Raw genomic sequence first — 18,654 nt, 5'->3', positions numbered from 1 at the left:
GACATATTCTCAAACAGTACAAATGAACAGTGATTTTCTGTTCATTAAGACTCCAATAAGGACTCCCACATTTCCACTACGGAAACTTGGCTTTACAGACCATGCAACATATGTACTTGTAAGTGGTTTGAAAGTGCCCAAGTTACCTCTAATGCTAATATTTAAAAAGTATTTTAAAAGGTCTAAATTAACAACCATATCATTTAACTGGAACCATGAACTAAGCATTTTTGCTTTTGCAGAAAATCTCTTAAACAGAAACAAAACTAACTGCCATACTGCCAGTAAAAATAGTGATGGTAAAAGGCAAGAGTTCTTAAGGGCAATCTACTTCACTAATATTTCCTGTACTAGAAGTACCAGCGCTTTTCTAGTATCTTGCTGCATTACACATTTGTGTGTTCTCACTTTCTAATGTCTTTTCTAATGTCTTTCTAATGTCTAATATCCTGTACTAACCTAGTCATAACTAACCTAGTCATAACTAACCTAGTCATAACTAACCTAGTCATAACTAACCTAGTCATAACTAACCTAGTCATAACTAACCTAGTCATAAATAGATGGAGTGTGACAGAGCAGTGAAAGAAAACAAGGTTTAGATTTTAAAAAGGCTCAGCTTAAGTTAGCAATAATTTTGCTGTGATACGGACTTGGACACTCACAGAGGCCATGAGATCCCCACCCTCCCCCTGATGCATCCATGATATGAGTCTGTATTCACAGTTCGGGTATTCTCTAATTTCTGAGACATTTTCTGTCCTCCTGTAATACATCCATTTTGTCTCTTAACTATTAAGATAGAAAGAGGAATAACTACATTCATATCTGGTAATATTTTAGATTTCTAGAGCACCCTTCACACAACACTTTCAAATCAACTAGAGAATGCCAGCCAAGACAGGGCTTTTATTTCAGCAATTTGTTTATATGATTTGTTTTGTTTTCACCTTCTCATTATTAAGAAATGTACTTACTTCTTAACTGCTCCAGTTTCTCTTACTTCTTTCCATTCTTCATTCAGTGCAGAGGACAGAGAGATAGAATAGCAACCACTATTCTGCTTATTTGCAAGGGCATAACTGGGCCTTGTCACTTTTGGTTTTGAATCCTACCAGAGAAAAACCAAACAATAGTAAAAAGCATTACACAACTAGACACATAAAACAGCACACACAAAAGCCAAGTCTGAAGCCCACAGGAGTGTCCTGCATCACTAAAGAAGAATCTTCCTGGAGAGCAGAAGTATAAATCTCAGTATTTAAGCAAATGTGCCACTGCTCAGACAATAAAAATGTTATGTTCCTTATAACATTAGGACAGGCCTTCATCTGTTCATAACCTCTCTCTAAAACTGTTCAAGCCTTATTCAGCCATCTGACAAATAATTGGTTTTGAGAAGAAACAGGATCTGAAAGGACAGAGGCAAGTATTGGATTGTCTTACTACTAGCTGTGTATGCTTGGAAACTCTGAAAATCTAGCTCTTAACTATTTGTCTAAAAATTATATATATTATAGAGATTTGAACTGGCTGGCTGAAGTTTTAAATTCCCAGTTTCACAGCCAGATTCATCTGTTGTCTCCGTGCTTTTTAGTGATGGGAAGAAGTACACGTCATTTCTGAAGCAACAATAATGTGGCGTTGGGTTAAGACATTTAGTCCTCAGAGAGAGGTGTATTAACACATTAATTTGCACAGCCCTACCTCCCCAGCAGCCTTAGGAATCATTTAACATTTCAACCTGTGGAACCACGACAAGAATGCCTAGAGGTGCCTGGAACAAGCAAGACACACAGCTCCTCTTCTGCTGCACCCCTTAACTTCCAGCTCAGCTGAAAAATGGCTCCATCACTCATTACTTGATTAACTCCCAACTTGCTGTCCTGGATACACCACACAGGCAGGAAATCCCTGTGGTTCTAAGAATGCACAACCATGAGTCAACCTAAAACTTCAGTATTTGCCACTTACAGATGAGGTCCCTACGCTATCCTTCCATCAACACAATCTAGTTTACTGCAAATCTTGTCCCATTGTGAGAGGGAAGTAACAAACATGACTGATTTGTGAGCTATGGTTTAAGAAAGCATTTATTTTCTGCAACTGGCTGATCTAAAATTTACTAGAATATGTGAATGCCACCAGGTGGTGATGAACCAAGCAACAGCTACTCACTAACCTGAACTGCAGGCTCATGAGCACCTGAGGTATTCTCTTTTGGCATATATTGCTTTAGTAGATCCTTACTGTAACTCATGAAAGAGCTCTCTTCAGGAGAAAGATCCTTAAATAAGGGTAATGCTTGCTTCAAAGATAAAAAGTCAGGGAGATCTGGTGCTCTGTTCTTCTTGCTCACATCTATAATCAATTCAGTCAGTTTGTCTTCATCACGTTCTGTGAGTGGTTGTGACAGTTCAAGAAATACAAATTCACTAGATTTGGCTGGAAAAAGGAGAGAATGGATAGTGTTAACTTAGGTTATGGGATATCATTTTGTTAGATGTGAACTTTGCTAATGTAAAAACCTTGTGTGATTGTGCCACTCTGAACATTTGAGCAAAGTTATACTCCGTTGCACAGAGCTTCATCCTAGAAAAACAAATAGTGGCAATCCATAAGACCCTACAGGCTAAATAGCTCGTTCAGCCTTCAGTGAAAATTTTCTCAAGTAATAATGCAATGGCCCAACACAGCCTTGTCAAAGATCAAATCAACCTTGATCTGCCAACCCTTTCGTCTAGCATATACATTACCCAAGAGAGTAAGGACACCTAAAAACATCCCATTTATTTTAAAGGGGGAGATACTTTATACAAAGCCTAGTGTTACAAGGCCTCCTCACACAGATTACAACTGAACGGAGTTACAAGGTTTTTAATTAAGTAGCAGCAGTTTTGAATCACATTATGTTAGATTTTCTTCCAAATACAAGTATAGTGAGGCATTTTAGAAAAGCAAAACTGACCAACTTATCTTTAAAAAGCTATAGGCTCTCCTCAGTATTCCAGAAGCACAACTGTAAAATAACCACTTTACTGACATGCCATATATTAGACCTTTTTGTTGCACTAAAGGAAAGAGATTACTCACATGGCTTGTTGATAACTAACTTTCCTAATTGGGTTTCAATCTTTTCCACATAATCCACAGACAACCAAAGGAAAATGATCGTTGTTGAAGAACAACCACTATCATTTCTCCACAAGCCAAACCTTCTCAGATCCAGAGTATCCACTGTCAGCTTAATATTCTTATTAAGAGCCACTGTAGAAAACAGAATTTAAAATAACCGTATCTTTCACAACCATGGGTAACTACGAAGTCATACATGTAATAATAATTACATACTAAGACATAAACATTATGAGAGTGTACTAGAGCAGTACTTGTAGATTCTATTCCTGGCATTACATAAAATGTGTAGAGATTTTAATACTTAAATAAGTTATATCGAACTATGTAAAACAAAGTTACCAAATTGTAAAACCAAAAGCTAAACATCCAAATGCAGTGTTTGTCATGACTTTTTTTTTCTCAGAATAACCACAGTTAATACCTACAGATATAGATTAAAATATTGCAAATCATTAACTCCTATTTGCTTTTAGTCAATCCAATTCAGAAATGCTCACAAACTTCCTATGAGATATGGAAACAACACATCACCTTCACAAAGTTGGCTGAATGCAAATCTACAGTTATATTCCTCTTAGATTTAGTCAGCTGATACATTTTTCTTTCCTAAACCTAAGGCTCTAAAACCCTAATCCGAAAAGATTAATGTTTCACCACAGAAACATGCAGTCATATTTTCTACATATCAACACAATATATGCAGGAATGCAGAAGGCAAGGCCATTAAAACTAAAAGTTCCCCTTAAAAGTGTAAGAAGCTGCTAAGTTATTAATGCTTGGACTATAGACACTGATATTTTTGTTATTGAAAAATGTAAATTTAGAACAGCATTTAATTTCTTTGTGAAAGGAAATAAGATTATAAGTTATTTATAATATAAACATATATGGAGCACTCTAATGCAATAAAGAAATAGTTAAGAGGAGGGTAGAAAAAAAATTATCTTACCCTGAAATGGGATTGTAATATACTTGGCTGTAAACTGAAATAAGATTAAAGTAACATAAATTAGTTTGCTTCTGACAAAGTAAGAATTTTTAATTATCTGCATATCTTTCTTTGCTTATAGCCAAATAAACTGAAAATAGTATCACAGAATCATTTAGTTTGGAAAAGACCCTTAAGATCATTGAGTCCAACCGTTAATCTAACACTGTCAAGTCCAACATGCCTAATTTGAGACTTACTATCACCTAGTTCACCTGAAACAATATTCCTAAACACACGTTGCAGAATCTAAATGATAGTAAACTTACTTCCAGAGGTGCTCAGCACTGCGAAATAAGCAGAAAATTACTGAGCTGCCTACATGCTCCTTCAGAATAATTTTTTTAAAAAAGAAAAAAATTATTAACACCTGGGACAAAAGCAGCTCATTTATTTACTCCATAATAAAGACTGTCAGTTCCACTGTTTAAATTAACACTATACCAATGGTCCAACAGTGAGATATTACTTTGTTATTTACGTTAACCTTTGAATTAAAGGCCTTCAAAGTTTCCACTTATGCTGTCACTATGTTAAAAAGACTCTGCTAAATAAGTAATGCTTTGTCACTTTGCCAGAAGGTTGTCATATACATTGTATGAAAAGGTTTCTCTCCCAGTAAGCAAAAAGTTGTTTTTCCAAGGAAAAATTCTACTTTCCACCTAGAAGCACTGATTCTAAAAATATTTCAACTCAACTCTCAAATTATTTTGGAATATTAATTTAGGAAATTTCCACAACATTTTTTTATTACTGCATGAGAACTGCTACACAAAAATACTTTTTTGTGAAAAACTGAAATTATTGTAAGAATCCAAGATTTCCAAATGTCCTACTGCAAGCAAAAAAAAAATATATTCATGTTCAAACATTTATTTTTCAATTGCAATATACAGAATGAGCTTGGTCATAGACCTATTGAAACTTCTGCAGCTGGTACTCCATTTGAAGTACACCTTTATTTGTATTTCTATACCCTGTAAGAAGCATGTTGCTTATGTGCTAATGCTTTTAGTGCTGTTTTTATGGTCTTTAAATCTACAAAACAAGCTATTTTTCATTTAAAAGGAAAGATTAGTACATAGTACATATCTGAACTCTGAACACTATGGATGACTTTATTCTAATATCTGTACTTTTTCTGAGAAAAGCAATTGGTGTTTATTTCAAGTGACATTAACTCCAACATGGCCACTATTTTCCATTACAATTCATTAAAAGCTTCCTCAGTATAATTTCTGTTGCTATACATCACTTATACAGAACCTTTACCTCTGAAAACTGGGGCCACAGAAAATCCCAGTTAGCTTTTCCACTGAAGAATTTTAATTGTTAATATTCTCAAAATAGCACCATAATAGAACGACTTACCCTAGCAGGACCTGTTGATAACCATTTAAATTTCCTGATGTATAGACTATCAAATTCCACATCCAGTGTTGGGTTCACCTGTTTTCTGGGTGTGCTTCCAGAAGGTAAGGTGATAGGACATTTATCTTCAATTGACTCTGTTAGAAACTGGAAAAAAAAAAGTATATTCACTACAGGGATTTAAATGAGATACTTTCCTCTTGTAACCTCAGGAATTTTCTCTTTATCTGTGTAAGAATTTACTCCCAAAGCTAACTTGAAACATTTGTGTGAAAAAAAAACCTTTCACAGAGGTATCTTCATCATGGTCACCTCTAGCTCACATTGCTATTTGATCATTCCTGTTTTGTATTATTAAACACTTCCAAATGTTTATTTTCAATATACGAAATACATTGTACGTTGCAAAAACACTCAAGCTTCAGAGTCAGAGATCTTCTTTGAAGACTGTCCAGAATTCTTTCTGTGAAATAAATTACTGCAGTTACTGCTTACTGACATGACTAATCATGTTTGCTCTAAACATTTCGCTTTTGTTCTAACATACAAGAAAAAATAAACACTGGATAAATTAGAGGCTCAGCATAACAATATATAGGCCAAGTACTGGACTACCTGCTGTGTATGACTTTCCATGTTGTCTTCCAATCTCTCTGCTGAGAAACAGTCAGCCTGTTTGTCTGTTTCTTTATTGTCAGTGGTATCATCCTGCACCAGCTCTGTGCATTTGGGTTCAGAAGGTTCATCTTCATCATCACTGGAAAGGACAACTAAAGAGGAAAAAAGTACCATACCTGTACTACAAGATGCAGACTTGAAAATATTTCATTCATTTTGGATTTCGGATGAGCAAAGAATGCTCTCTTGCACTAAGTAATATCAAAGTACATTGCTCGAACCAGTCAAGGTCTGCATGCATAAAAGTGAACGCAACAAGTACTGTGTTGTATGTTTATTCACACCTTTTACCCAAGATCCTCAAAATTATTTGACTATTGAAAGAAACAGGCCACAACACAGCAGCTTCAAATAAGACAGAATATTCTTTCTCAGTTCAAACATCATTAAAAATTACAAGATGGATTTTCCACAGCCACAAAATCAGCTGCAAAATAAAGACAGGAATTTCAAAATCATAGAATCACAGAGTCACTTAGGTTGGAAGAGACCCTCAAACTCATCGAGTCCAACCATAACCTAAATCTGGCACTAAACCATGACCCTAAGAACCTCACCTTTTTAAACACCGCATCTTCTAAATACCTCCAGGAATGGTAATTCAACCATTTCCCTGGGCAGCCTGTTTCAATGCCTGACAGCCCTTCCTGTGAAGAAACTTTTTCTAATATCCAATCTGAACCACCCATGGAGCAACTTGCATTTCTTCTCATTCTATCACTGGTTGCTTGGGACAAGGGACCAACACCCTCCATGCTACAACCTCCTTTCAGGTAGTTGTACACAGCGATAAGGTCTCCCCTCAGCTTCTTTTCTCCAGGCTAAACAGCCACAGTTCCCTCAGGCGCTCCTCATCAGCCTTCTGCATCAGGCCCCTCACCAGCTTCAGCGCCCTTCTGCTGTCTATCCTGTTTCTCAGATACAAGACCATCTACACTCCAGTAGAGGACACTGGCACTAGGCACTGTTATCTAACCTGCACAATGCATTACAAACAACATGATCTGTCTTCAATCTTTTATTCTGTATGTTTTAACTAGTCAGCCATGCATGAGTTCTCCTAGTACTTAAGCATACCAATGGTAATTGTCAGCAGCACAGACACAGTACATACTTGGGTCAACTGAAACAAGCCGATGATTACCCATGGAGATTTTGTTCCGCAGCTTGAAGTACTGTGATGTGTCCATCTTTAATTTCTTGATGGTACTAACTTGTGGTGAAATCACATCCTCACCACTGGCAGTAAGCTGTTTCTCTGTCAAATTTCTGGTGGGAGACTCTGAGACAGGTTCCTCCATGCATCTGTGAGCAGGCCTTAAGTGGTTGTGGGTGGAAGTGCCCTTATATTCTCTTTCTAACGGCTGCAGAATACAATCCAGCACCAGAACTGCATTAGATCTATGACTTTGTTCGTTCTCACAGGGTGTTCTGCAGCCAGGAGACTGAGCTGAACTTAATCTTTGCTCTTTCTAGAAAATAGGAATCAGAGACAGAACATATGTTTATTTCTTGACATTTTGATGATCGTTCAAATCAGTTACCACTGAGACTTGGCTATATGCGAGACAAAATAATTACTGCTTAATGCAGCTGCACTTAGAGCTTAAGCCAGGGTAATTTCTCCCTCCTCATATTTCAAAGGTTATTACATAAAGGTATGACCCCCACTCAAACTGAACCAGAAACTATTTCTGATTTTTTAGCAGTGTGCTCACTGTCTGATACTAAAAGACCAAGTACCAGTGAAGCTCATTACTTCGCAAATGTGAGGGCTGGTCAACTGGGTGAACAGGACTCAGCAACTACCTATTTCTGTACAGTTTTAATCAGAAGGTTAGAGAGATGTCTTTATTGTACTCAAAGGCTTAAACATAAATCACAGTTTGTTTTTGACGAACTGATTCCCTCAGTCTTTTTTTTTTTCCTTTCAAATCTTAATGACAGATAAGAATAAAATGGTATGATAGACTAAGGAGGAAGAAGAAAGATGACATCTGCAAGATTTCAATAACCCCAGATATGCTTTGTAATTTTTGTATCGAAGTCCCTAATTAGTTCTATACCATCTGTGAAAGAAGCTTCACTTAAACAATTTTGGAAATAAGGCATCTAGCTATTTTTCTCCATGCTCCTGTCTGAAGGACACACTGTCATTCATCTCTCACAATCTTTCTGCTAAACCAAGCATATTCTGTAGCTGTGGACAGAAGTACAAATATTCACTCTTACTGATGCATCACTGAACTATTTTTCCCTCAACAGGTTTAGCAGTATCCCTAGATACCCTGTTTACTAATACAATTCTTTTATTTTGGATGTTGTGACTGCTGCTGCTCAAGCGTGTGTGCATGTGTGTACACAAACACATTAATATTAAGTGCAACTTACAGACAGTAGAAGTGATTTTTCTGGAATGTGGGTATTACAATCATCAGAAATATAGCCACTACATCTTCTTTTCCTTTTCTCCAAATCAAAAGAGCCAGATTCCTTCTGACTAGGAGTGGTGCCGTTCATGTTTCTGCTCCTCTTTTCCAGTTCATCATAGTTCTTGTTTTCTGTATCAGGAGGAAAAAAAAAAAAAAAAGTGATTTAATTACTTCTCCTTAAAATTCTTTGTATTTCTTCATATCTGTTACACCTTAAATAAAATGCACAGAGTAGATACCTTCCATGATAGTTCTTCCCTTTTTTAATTGTGTGTGGTTGCCAAAGTATATTCCCTAAAATAATTAAGGAAAGATTATTATTGCATGATTAGTTAAGGTAAGGGTATGATCAAATTGACAGCTCCCTTCCAAGTAAGAATTATCACTCCATACTCCACAGTCTTTATTCTGTCTTCTGCTGGATGCAATGTTCTCAATTTTTTGTTTTAATCTGCAAATATTACTAACTAGTGTAAAAAGTACACTCTCTCTGGAGACTCAGCATGGAGCTCAATTTTTCAGCAATAAATACAAATATTGTCACTTAGCATAAACATTTCAGCATGATTCACACACCATTTGCGCATGCTTAATGGATTACATTCTTCAGTATAAAAGACTTTTTATAAAATTAGAATCTTAATGGTGCAGTGAGATTTCCCTCAGTTTCGTTTTTCTTCCGTGGATCTGATTCATCATAGCTTTATTCCTGTTGAAAACTAGCTATTTGATATATTTTACCATATCTGTAAAAAACTGCATTTTGAGGAAACATATGTTGTATGCAACACCTGTTTTACTTCTGTGCTTTCCTCATAGTATTAGACTAAAAAAAGAAATTTTCTCAACACTCTCCAAAACTTACATCTAAATGCCAGACTATTGCTTACTACAAACCTTTCTTCTGAAGCTCCCGTCTTCTAAAAGTGAAGACTTTTTTTTTTTCTGGTTCCTTAGAAGCCTTGGTCAATTTACACAGATCACCATCTGTCTTCCTCAGGCTGCACTCAGACCTGTAAAGAACAATAACTGTGACTTATCTTTAATTTTGAAGGAACACTGAATAAAAACCCCAACAGAAACAAGAGTTGGTTAGACCAGAAACTTCTGCCTCTTCTGTAAGCATGAGGAGCTTGGCAAGTGAAACACAAACTAATTCAGTTCCTGTTATAGAAATAACACAGGTGCTCTGATGTTATTAATGGAACAGATGCTTCTAAAAGGCATAAAGAATGAAAATATTACATGCTTGACATCAGACACTACAATATTACTTTGCTGTAAAGCAGCACTGCAACAAGAACTTACAACAAGAAAAAAGGAGAATAACAGTCACTTGAGTGTATCCTTGCCTTTATCATGAATGCAGTGGGAATGAGGCAATGTAGTATACTGTTTATCCAGATTTAGAACGGCTAATAGAGTCCACTGAGTAAGTTCCTGCAATGGAAGAAGTTTCAAAATAGAAATTCCTGCTCAGAAGGGCCTGAAACAGTAACTTTGAAGGCGGAGGGATACAGGATGTGAATGAGGAAGAAACAGAAAAGAAACAGAAAAGGATTACAGTATGAGAAACTACACAACCTACAGGTGTTCAGATGAGTTTGTAGTTTCATTCAAAAAGGACAAGTAAGAAAGTAATCAGTTTGTTTTGTTTTGTTTTTCTTAATTAGCTTTTTTTTATAAATAGGAGAATATATTCAGGAGGTACTGATAGACTGAACAGTTTGACATAATCACATTTGAAGTCTGATCTTGTAGACATACTCGGCTTCTCTGGAGGCTAGTTACAGCTGACAAAAGTCTACATAACTATTTTGGTTTCTAGCATATGCATTAGGATAACATTTTGTTATATATTCATGTGGTATCTTCTCACATGAACTTAATTATATTCAGTAAACAAGACTTCTCTTCTGAAAATTTATCGGGATTAAAAGATATAAGCAACTAACCTTCATGACCTCTGCTTCATTTTCTGTGAGAGTTGGAAAATAAAAAAGAAAACAAAGATTTCATAGATAGAGCTATTTAATGATGTTCTGGAAAATGTGTTCCATTCCTCCTTTTTTCACTTCACTTAATCCCAAAGGATTTTGTGTTCATTGCTTTATAATGTGTTTACCTCAGAATGTTGCAGTCTCCAATTTGCAAAAGTTTAGAGTGATCATCACAATGATCAAAATCACTGACTGCTGAGCCTGGACCCGTAAAGAACATTCTTGACATCTCTAACTACAGTAGATAGCCAAAACTGTTGTATGCTTTCTGAACAGATGCCTGTTCTTCAGTGTTCTATCTGTAGACTGAAGTATCATTGCTCTTTGGGAATACTGTAAAGACAAATAAAGATTTCTAGAGTGCTCTGATACTACAGTGATTAACAATATATAAGCACCATGAAGAAATCACTGATTATCTTTCCATTCACAAAGAATGATTAATTGGACTGTATACAGAAAAAGCGTTCTGCCAGCACTGTCATGCATTCTGTATATTGAACAGGACAGTCCTCCAGAGATTAGCCAACTCTAGTTCAGGAATAACTTCACTACAGAAAACTTAATTTTAGAACCCACATCTCTCTCTCTAATATTAGTACACGTAACAGTTATATAGATTTGACTGCCCTAAAAGACCACATAAAACCACTAAGTGCTTTTTAGCATTTGTTTAACACCGGTAGCCCAATTCAGGCATTTCGCCAATAGGAAACATTTCAACAGGAATATTTCAGCTAATAAACTTTCCTAACCATTTACTCCATACTCAAATCCTGCACATTTTCACTTCCAATCTTTGCTGATAACTCAGTTTAAAATGCATCTCTTAGCAGATATACACATAAGCCATGAAGCTGTGGCAGTATATAGTGAAGTGTTCTCAACAGCCATGAGAAACAAGTATGAAATGCATAAAAACCCTCAGTTTCTTTACACTAAGACCTACCTCAAATTTATTAGTTATACTGATAGGTCAGTCATACTGACTTAAGCAAATGCATTTCACACTGGGTTGCAGTAAGCAAGAAATGCAAAATCCACCCATTCTGTAATACCAAATGCAAGAAAAGAAACAGAGAATTCACAGCAAGTTCTAGCTGACAGAGAAAGGTTAACTTATTAGCACCCTTTTCTGATCACACACAATTCTTTGACTTAAATAGACATTGCCATAGTACAAAACTGAGACAATTTTCAGTAAAACAGAGTGTGCATTCTAGCTACTTTGATGATACAAAAGAATCTCGATATGGTCATATGCATATATATGCATAACCATTCTAAGGGGGGAACTTTCACTCTCCTCTGAAAGAAACCCCAACAGAGTTGTTGTCAAGTGTATCTTATTCACAGACCTTACTTACAGAGAGGTGACCAGAATCAAATCACAGCCATGTTGAAATAATACCCTAAATTGTCCATTTCCCATGCCATATCTACTGCAACTTACAGTAAAATGCTGGCCACTGGGGAGGAGTGAAAAATCAGCCTGATGTTGGTTCTTGCTAATAAGAAGTCTTTTACTTAATACATTAGAAAAGTAGATCACAGGGATGGAAAATTAATCCTTCAAGCAATGAACCACTCCAAACCTAAAGCTCTATATACCGACTACTACAAACCATTTTTGTGCTTAACACAAAACTCAACAGCTGCCATTCAGATATGAGCATGAAAAAAACATGCAAGATGTTTCCACAGAGTTACATACAAGAGTTCATGTTTTCCTCTCTACGAACCCACTGTCTCCCATCATTCAAAACAATACCAAGTGGAAAATCAGACACTAAAAATTATCAGTCTTGAAGATTTTGTAGTAAAACAAACACAAAAAAAAACACAAATGAAAACAAACAAACAAGAAGTGCCAAACAAACAAAAAGCAGTCCAAACAAACTCCCCACACTTTAGTCAACCTAAAGTTATGGAAAACTATTTATTAGCAACAAATGTAATATTTCTAAAATGAGATGGTCTAATAAATAGTTCTAAATCCCTCATTTAAATTGCAGTTTTGTCAGATTAACTTGAGCAGCAATGGGGATTCCAAGAGAAAAAGAGAAGTGGCCATAAAAGACAAAACAGATTGCTCCGAATTTAACTGCCATCTTAGACCAAAACCTGTGTTATATAATTCTAATATCTGATTTCTGCTAGTTTTAGATGCCAAGTGTTACTGTGATGCTCGGTCAACCTAAACATACAAAGAAAAGAGGAAAAGTAGATGTTAAGCAATGAGAGGACAAACACACAGCCTTTAAACAGTGGCACTCTGTTGAGGCTGAGAACACTGATGGATTAATGCAAAAAGCAATGAACTATCACACAGAGGAATTTGGAGAAATTTTGCAAAGGATGTTACTTGAAATCACGCTAGAACGTATTAACATCAACAGGAAAGCGAAGTTTTGGTTCTGGACACAAAACTAACTTAAACGTGTTTGAATTACACCGCCATCTTCACAAATCAGAACATTGATGTATTGTAAATTGAAATTCCTGCTATGAAAGAAAAGTAGCCCATTATCATCAGGTACAGTGAATCAGAATAAATGCAATGTTGAAACAGCTTATTGGAGCAGCATGCTAGTTTGCACTCAGGAAACTGATCTCCTGCTTCAAGAAAAGAGTATAAGAAAAATCCTTTCAAGGAAATTCTTTTCCATCGTGAAGTTATGTCATTTCAGGAAGACTGGAAAAATCAGCAGTGAGCAACATACCTTTCAGACAGAAAGGAACTTTCATGAGGAGGACTCAATATTTGACATGTTTGTAGGCTGGCAGCAGATGATGATGGTAGTTGACCCGACTGCAACTTGTCAGCATCAGATAAACCTGCATCAATTATCACATGGCTGTCTATGTATTTTCTTCCAATTTTTGTCCTCAGGACATTTGTCAAGGTAACTGTGGGTTGCCTGCCATATATATAACAGTAAATCATAAATACTGCACTGAAATCTAGAGAAAGAAACTTCTTGCTAAATTAATGTATCTTAGAGGCTTGACAATCATCAAACATCATTACTTCCCATCCCTTAGAGACAAAACAAAATCCCACTAAGGAACGTAAAACCCAAGGTAAGCAGATAAACACAGAAAAGCAACAAGAGACCAGGTTAAGAAACTCTAGCAATATCAATTTCACCTTAGCCAGATACAGTTCATACTACATCGCCTCTAACACATCATCTAAGTGTTGTTGAAGAAACAGTAAATGTTTATCTCTAAAGAGCTTTCATGCAATATCTATAACATTTCTCAGAACTGTGGAGTAAACAATCTTGATTTTCCTGTGAACAAGAAGCCTCCAGTAAAACAGACGGAAATTTCTCAAGCACTTAGTCAGCAGGTGGAAAAGTAGCACACATACAAAAAGGTAGCATTAGATTTTTTTTTCCCCTTCCTCAATTTCTAGGTGGCATTCTACAGCACGGGTATCAAACTCATTTGCATCGGGGTGGGGGGGGAATAACACACACACACACACCAGCCTCACGGTTGCCTCCAAAGGGCCGAATGGAATTTTAGAACTGGATAAATGTAACTACTCCTGCACTTACACAGTCCTAAAATTCCATTTGGCCCTTTGGAGGCAACTGCAAGGCTGATGTGCACCCCCCCCCCCGCCCAGTGCAAATGAGTTTGACATCCCTAGTCTACAGAATAGCAAGTCTCAGAAAAGCATCTGGAAGAGTTAGAAGAGACAAACATCAAAAATAAGCTAGCCAGAAATATGAAGAGGCCCACTTAAGCACAGATATACAAGAGCAGTACAATTCACTTCATACAACGCCACTGCAGCCAGTTTGTTGCATAATCCTTCATTTGCCCACTTAGTTTCTCAAACTGGGATTTAAATTCGATCACTTCCGTTACAATTTATTTTGGATGAGGATGTAATGTCATAGCTTTTTTTGAATCTGTTGTGAACAATAGTGTCTTTGGGGTATCGACTGCATAATTCTCCTGTTGTCTGTATCCATCCACAAAGCACACCCCAGCACAGACTGCATGATGTCTGGGGAAACACTCAGATCTCCTCTTGCACCAAGATGCAGAGGCTCACAGACAATAAGCAATGAGGGTACAATTGAGAGTAAAAAACTAGTATAGAAGAACACTGCAGTCTGGATGTAACCTTCAAAAAAGGAAGCCCCCTAAACTGTTTATCAGCAGCAGCTCAGTGAGAAAACTCCGTGAAAAAAAGCATTCACTCTAGCCATGCTTCCCCATGGGTATCTGCAACTGAACACTGCTTGGCTGGGGAGGGAGATACTGGATTTGATACTGTCCTGGTTTTGTTAAACAACAAGTTTCTCTTTTAGTGAATTTCACCTGTCAGTTAAAGCCTTCATATTACTGCATTTTTCTAGAGAACCAGACACATGTTTTGGTAAACATATCAATGGAATGCAAACTTATTGGTAAGTATGGATAGACATCTTGCAATAGGGGCAACGAGAAACCAGTGATCAAGAAACTGACCAACTGTGTATAACATTCCATTCACATGAATACTTCATATAAAAGTGGGAGATCACGAGGATCTCGGCCCTTTTCCTTTTTCCCTTCTGCTTATGACCGACATTAGGAGAGGACCTTGCTAGTTGTCCCTGCAAACTGAGGCAAACTCCAGTTAGCTGCAGAGTCCAATCTAGGACTTTGGGTGCTGGCTCTGCGGTTGCTGAGACTTTCAAGATTGGTTTTGTATATTTTGTATTATTTTCTCTATTCTTATTAGTAAAACATCTTTCATTTTTCCAACTCTCTTCTCTCTGTCCTTTCCCTCCCGATCACCTGTCCTTAGTGCGAAGTGGGGAGAAGGAGGGGCAAAAGGGGGAAGTGGGTGGGAGGGGAAGTTAACAATACCTCTGCCAGGGTTTTATTGTCACCCCACAATCTTAACCCTTGACAGATACACTTCTAACCCTTTATGCCAGTTCTCATATTCTCAGGAGTAGTGTGAAATGGTTAAGAGTGAAAATACACCTTGATAACTCCTCTGAGAAAAGAGGGCAGGTAAATACAAGTGTACTCTTCACAAGAGTTAAAAAACCCCATACATTTTGAGAGTCAGAATTAATTGGTCTTGCCAGTACAGAACAATCTAGGAGCCACCTGATTAGAAAAGCCACTACAGCATGCTTGGCACTATCTCTCAATGATTATCAAAAGGAATTAAAATCAAGTGAAATGACACAAGAATGAGAATACAGTTCATGAACAAGACAGCTGTGGTACAATGAAGAATACTTTCTCATTAGAAAAAAACTGCAAGGAGAATTATTTTGTTTATTGACAAGGCAAAGACAACATACCTTTCAGACAGAAAAAGGCTTTGGAGAGCAGGGTTTAAAATTTGCTGTATCTTTAGGCTGGCAGCAGATGATGAAGGTGGTTGATCTGACTGCAGCTTGCCAGCATCAGAAAAATTAGCACCAGTTTTAGGTTGCATCTGTGTGTATTTTCTTCCTGTTTTTGTCCACAAGACATTCGTCAAGATAACTTTGGGTTGCCTGCCATACATATAATAATAGATTAATAATAGGGTGCTGAGAACTTCTCAAGTCACATGAATTCAACAAAGCTTTTCTATGAGTTTGCTGTTTCTGCATCACACCTCATACCTTCAGTGGAATTAAGTTCACTTCCCAGACAACCTACAAAGCAGCTCTCTTTGGAGAACAGGAATCACAAACACAACTCTTGACCAGGACAGCCTTTCAAGGTCTCTTCTTCTGATGTCAATGACTAACACACCCATATGTGACTCTTAAGAGGTTAACTTTCAGTGGAGAAGCATGCAAATTTTGGTGCATCTTTTTCATTGTGAAAGGTTGGAAGTGCTGCCACTATGGCCTTACAAACTGTTTTGAAACCATAGACTTGATCATTTGTAGGATATGATAAAAACCACTCATATTGTGACATCTTATTTTAGACCCATGAATATTATTGGTTCCCATGTCACAGATTACAATACAGCTGGGGAGAAAAAAAGCTAGTACAGTATCTCAATTTTGCAGCTCCACTTGATTTCTATTCAATTTCACTAAAGAAATGACACATAATTATGAATTACAAAGTTAATAAAAACTCCTTATTGAAATTCTTCAAACAAGTAGCTATACTTAGCTGATCCTGCTAGATTGGCATTGAAGGCTTCACAATAAAGACTTCATTCTGCAGCATGGCCAGTAATTTGGACAATTTCCCTGTAAGCTGATGAGCACTATTTATCATAGATTGGATTGATTTATTTTCAAACAGATGAGAATTTGACTTGTTTTCCCAGGTCTGGTACTAAGAGGACACTGAAGTTCAGGCTCATTTGTTGGTTTTAAAAAGCTGCTGAGGCAAGAATTGCTTTTTCTATTGTATGTCTTAAAAAACAAACTAAAATCTTCACATTGTAGAGCAAGAATCTTTCTTTTACAGCTACAGGTAACCTTTTACTACTCATAGCTGTCACATGCATGGTACAGTGACATATCTTAAGCAAATCACTGCAATTCCTCAGTGGTTGGCAAGCAACTTCTAAGAAATTATAGTTATCCCACTGACATGCTGCATTCAGCTCAAAAGCATGGTCATTAATACATGGGACCTAGTGGTAAGCAAATATAGGTAGAACACGAAAACTGCTGAACAGATATGCCTGAACCTAAAAAATGATTTGGAACTGCCACACTAGTGAAACACATTGAACTTGGGAAGATATTTCACATAATCCTTGTATTTCGCTCTTTCAGTAGTTGCTGCATGTTGAGATTTCTTTTCCCTCGTTATTTACCATGTTAACAAGCTTGGAGAACTTGTATATCAACTATGAACACTGGTCAATCTTATAAGATCTCTGCATCACTCAATGCCACAACATGTATGCTGTGAGCTACTTTCTTACAGCTCTGCTGTGCATTTAGTAGACCAGTGGTTTCCAAATTTACTTTGATCATGCACTCCATCAGTAAAAATATGTTGAGCATGCACCTTCAACATGTTTAATTATAATTTATATAGATGTACTAATATGTTAATATTATGTACATTATAAAACACAAAGAAATTTTAAAAAGGATGCAATAAAGATGAAATAAACATTTATTTATTGTTTCAAAAAAATATATCCTTCCTGCACCCCAATGGATTGTCTTGCACACACCACACCTTGGAGACCACTATCTAGACAGTGGGCAGTAAACCTGAACAGTTCCCATTCATAGCTGAGTAACTTAAGAGCAAGTGAAGGCCGTTTCCTCCACTCTCAGGGCTTTTCTTAGAAGCTTCCCAAAAACAAACAAAACAAAACCAAAAAATTTCAATGGTAAAGAGGTAAAGCTTTGCCTCAAGAAAAAGAAATAAGAAAACACCACCACACCAAAAATCCCCACCAAACCAACACGAAGACCTAAGTTAAGACACTGATGCCAAGAATCCAGACAGAGGAGAGTGTTATGTAAGGATGAGTGCTAGTTAGCTGTTGGAAAAACAGTCCAGGGTTTCTGAAGTGAGAGATTTATTCTCTGAAGGCAATGAGAAATTATATGTACAAAGACAGTCTCATTAGAAGGCTGATCTAAACCACAGAAGTTCTCCAGAATGTTTTAAGCAGTCAGGAAAAGGCAGGTCTACATTTGTGCTTTTCTCTAGACCTGTATATACCCTATGATTACTAATGCGAAGAACACTTGTTTTTAAGAACATATTACAGTCTGAGAATGTGCTTCCAATACTGTAGACCTAAGAAGGGTTTGTTCTACACTCCAAAGATTCAGAGACTAGAGTTTCATTTGAAGATATGCTTTAACTGCTGAAAAGCTTAGAAATACAGGTCATGAGGGACAGTTTACTAACACTTATGTCTTACATGGTGGAGCCCAACTCTAGTAGCCTAGTAAGCATACAGCAAGCCTGCAAAGTGTTCTCAGTTTGGCAAAGGAAACAAGGGATTTATTTTCTATGGAAGTCCTCACTAAGTCAGAAGTTCTAGCTTTTTTCTGGGCTTCTCAAATGTTCAGAGTTGATCAGTTTAGTATGTCAG

At 36.9% G+C, this 18,654-nt stretch overlaps 1 protein-coding gene across 5 annotated transcripts in view; it reads right to left on the bottom strand.

Annotated features, from left to right (window-relative positions):
* SENP7 (SUMO specific peptidase 7) overlaps positions 1-18,654 on the bottom strand; it is a 41,216-nt gene that overhangs the window by 11,352 nt on the left and 11,210 nt on the right. For 3 of the 5 annotated variants that reach the window (XM_065829371.2, XM_071808609.1, XM_071808613.1), the window contains exons 5-15: positions 15,932-16,129; positions 13,331-13,528; positions 9,505-9,620; positions 8,567-8,736; positions 7,290-7,647; positions 6,113-6,267; positions 5,498-5,644; positions 4,088-4,121; positions 3,094-3,267; positions 2,183-2,445; positions 978-1,111 (exon numbers count right to left, since the gene is read on the bottom strand). In XM_065829371.2, the coding sequence (XP_065685443.2) occupies positions 978-1,111; positions 2,183-2,445; positions 3,094-3,267; positions 4,088-4,121; positions 5,498-5,644; positions 6,113-6,267; positions 7,290-7,647; positions 8,567-8,736; positions 9,505-9,620; positions 13,331-13,528; positions 15,932-16,129 (1,947 nt within the window). The remainder of the gene's footprint in view (positions 1-977; positions 1,112-2,182; positions 2,446-3,093; positions 3,268-4,087; positions 4,122-5,497; positions 5,645-6,112; positions 6,268-7,289; positions 7,648-8,566; positions 8,737-9,504; positions 9,621-13,330; positions 13,529-15,931; positions 16,130-18,654) is intronic. The other 2 variants (XM_065829369.2, XM_065829370.2) reach the window with 2 other exon arrangements.

Source organism: Patagioenas fasciata, chromosome 1 (assembly GCF_037038585.1).
Source record: "Patagioenas fasciata isolate bPatFas1 chromosome 1, bPatFas1.hap1, whole genome shotgun sequence".
Taxonomy (NCBI): domain Eukaryota; kingdom Metazoa; phylum Chordata; class Aves; order Columbiformes; family Columbidae; genus Patagioenas; species Patagioenas fasciata.
Note: the sequence above shows the minus strand (reverse complement) of the source record. Positions and strands in the feature narration are given on the sequence as shown.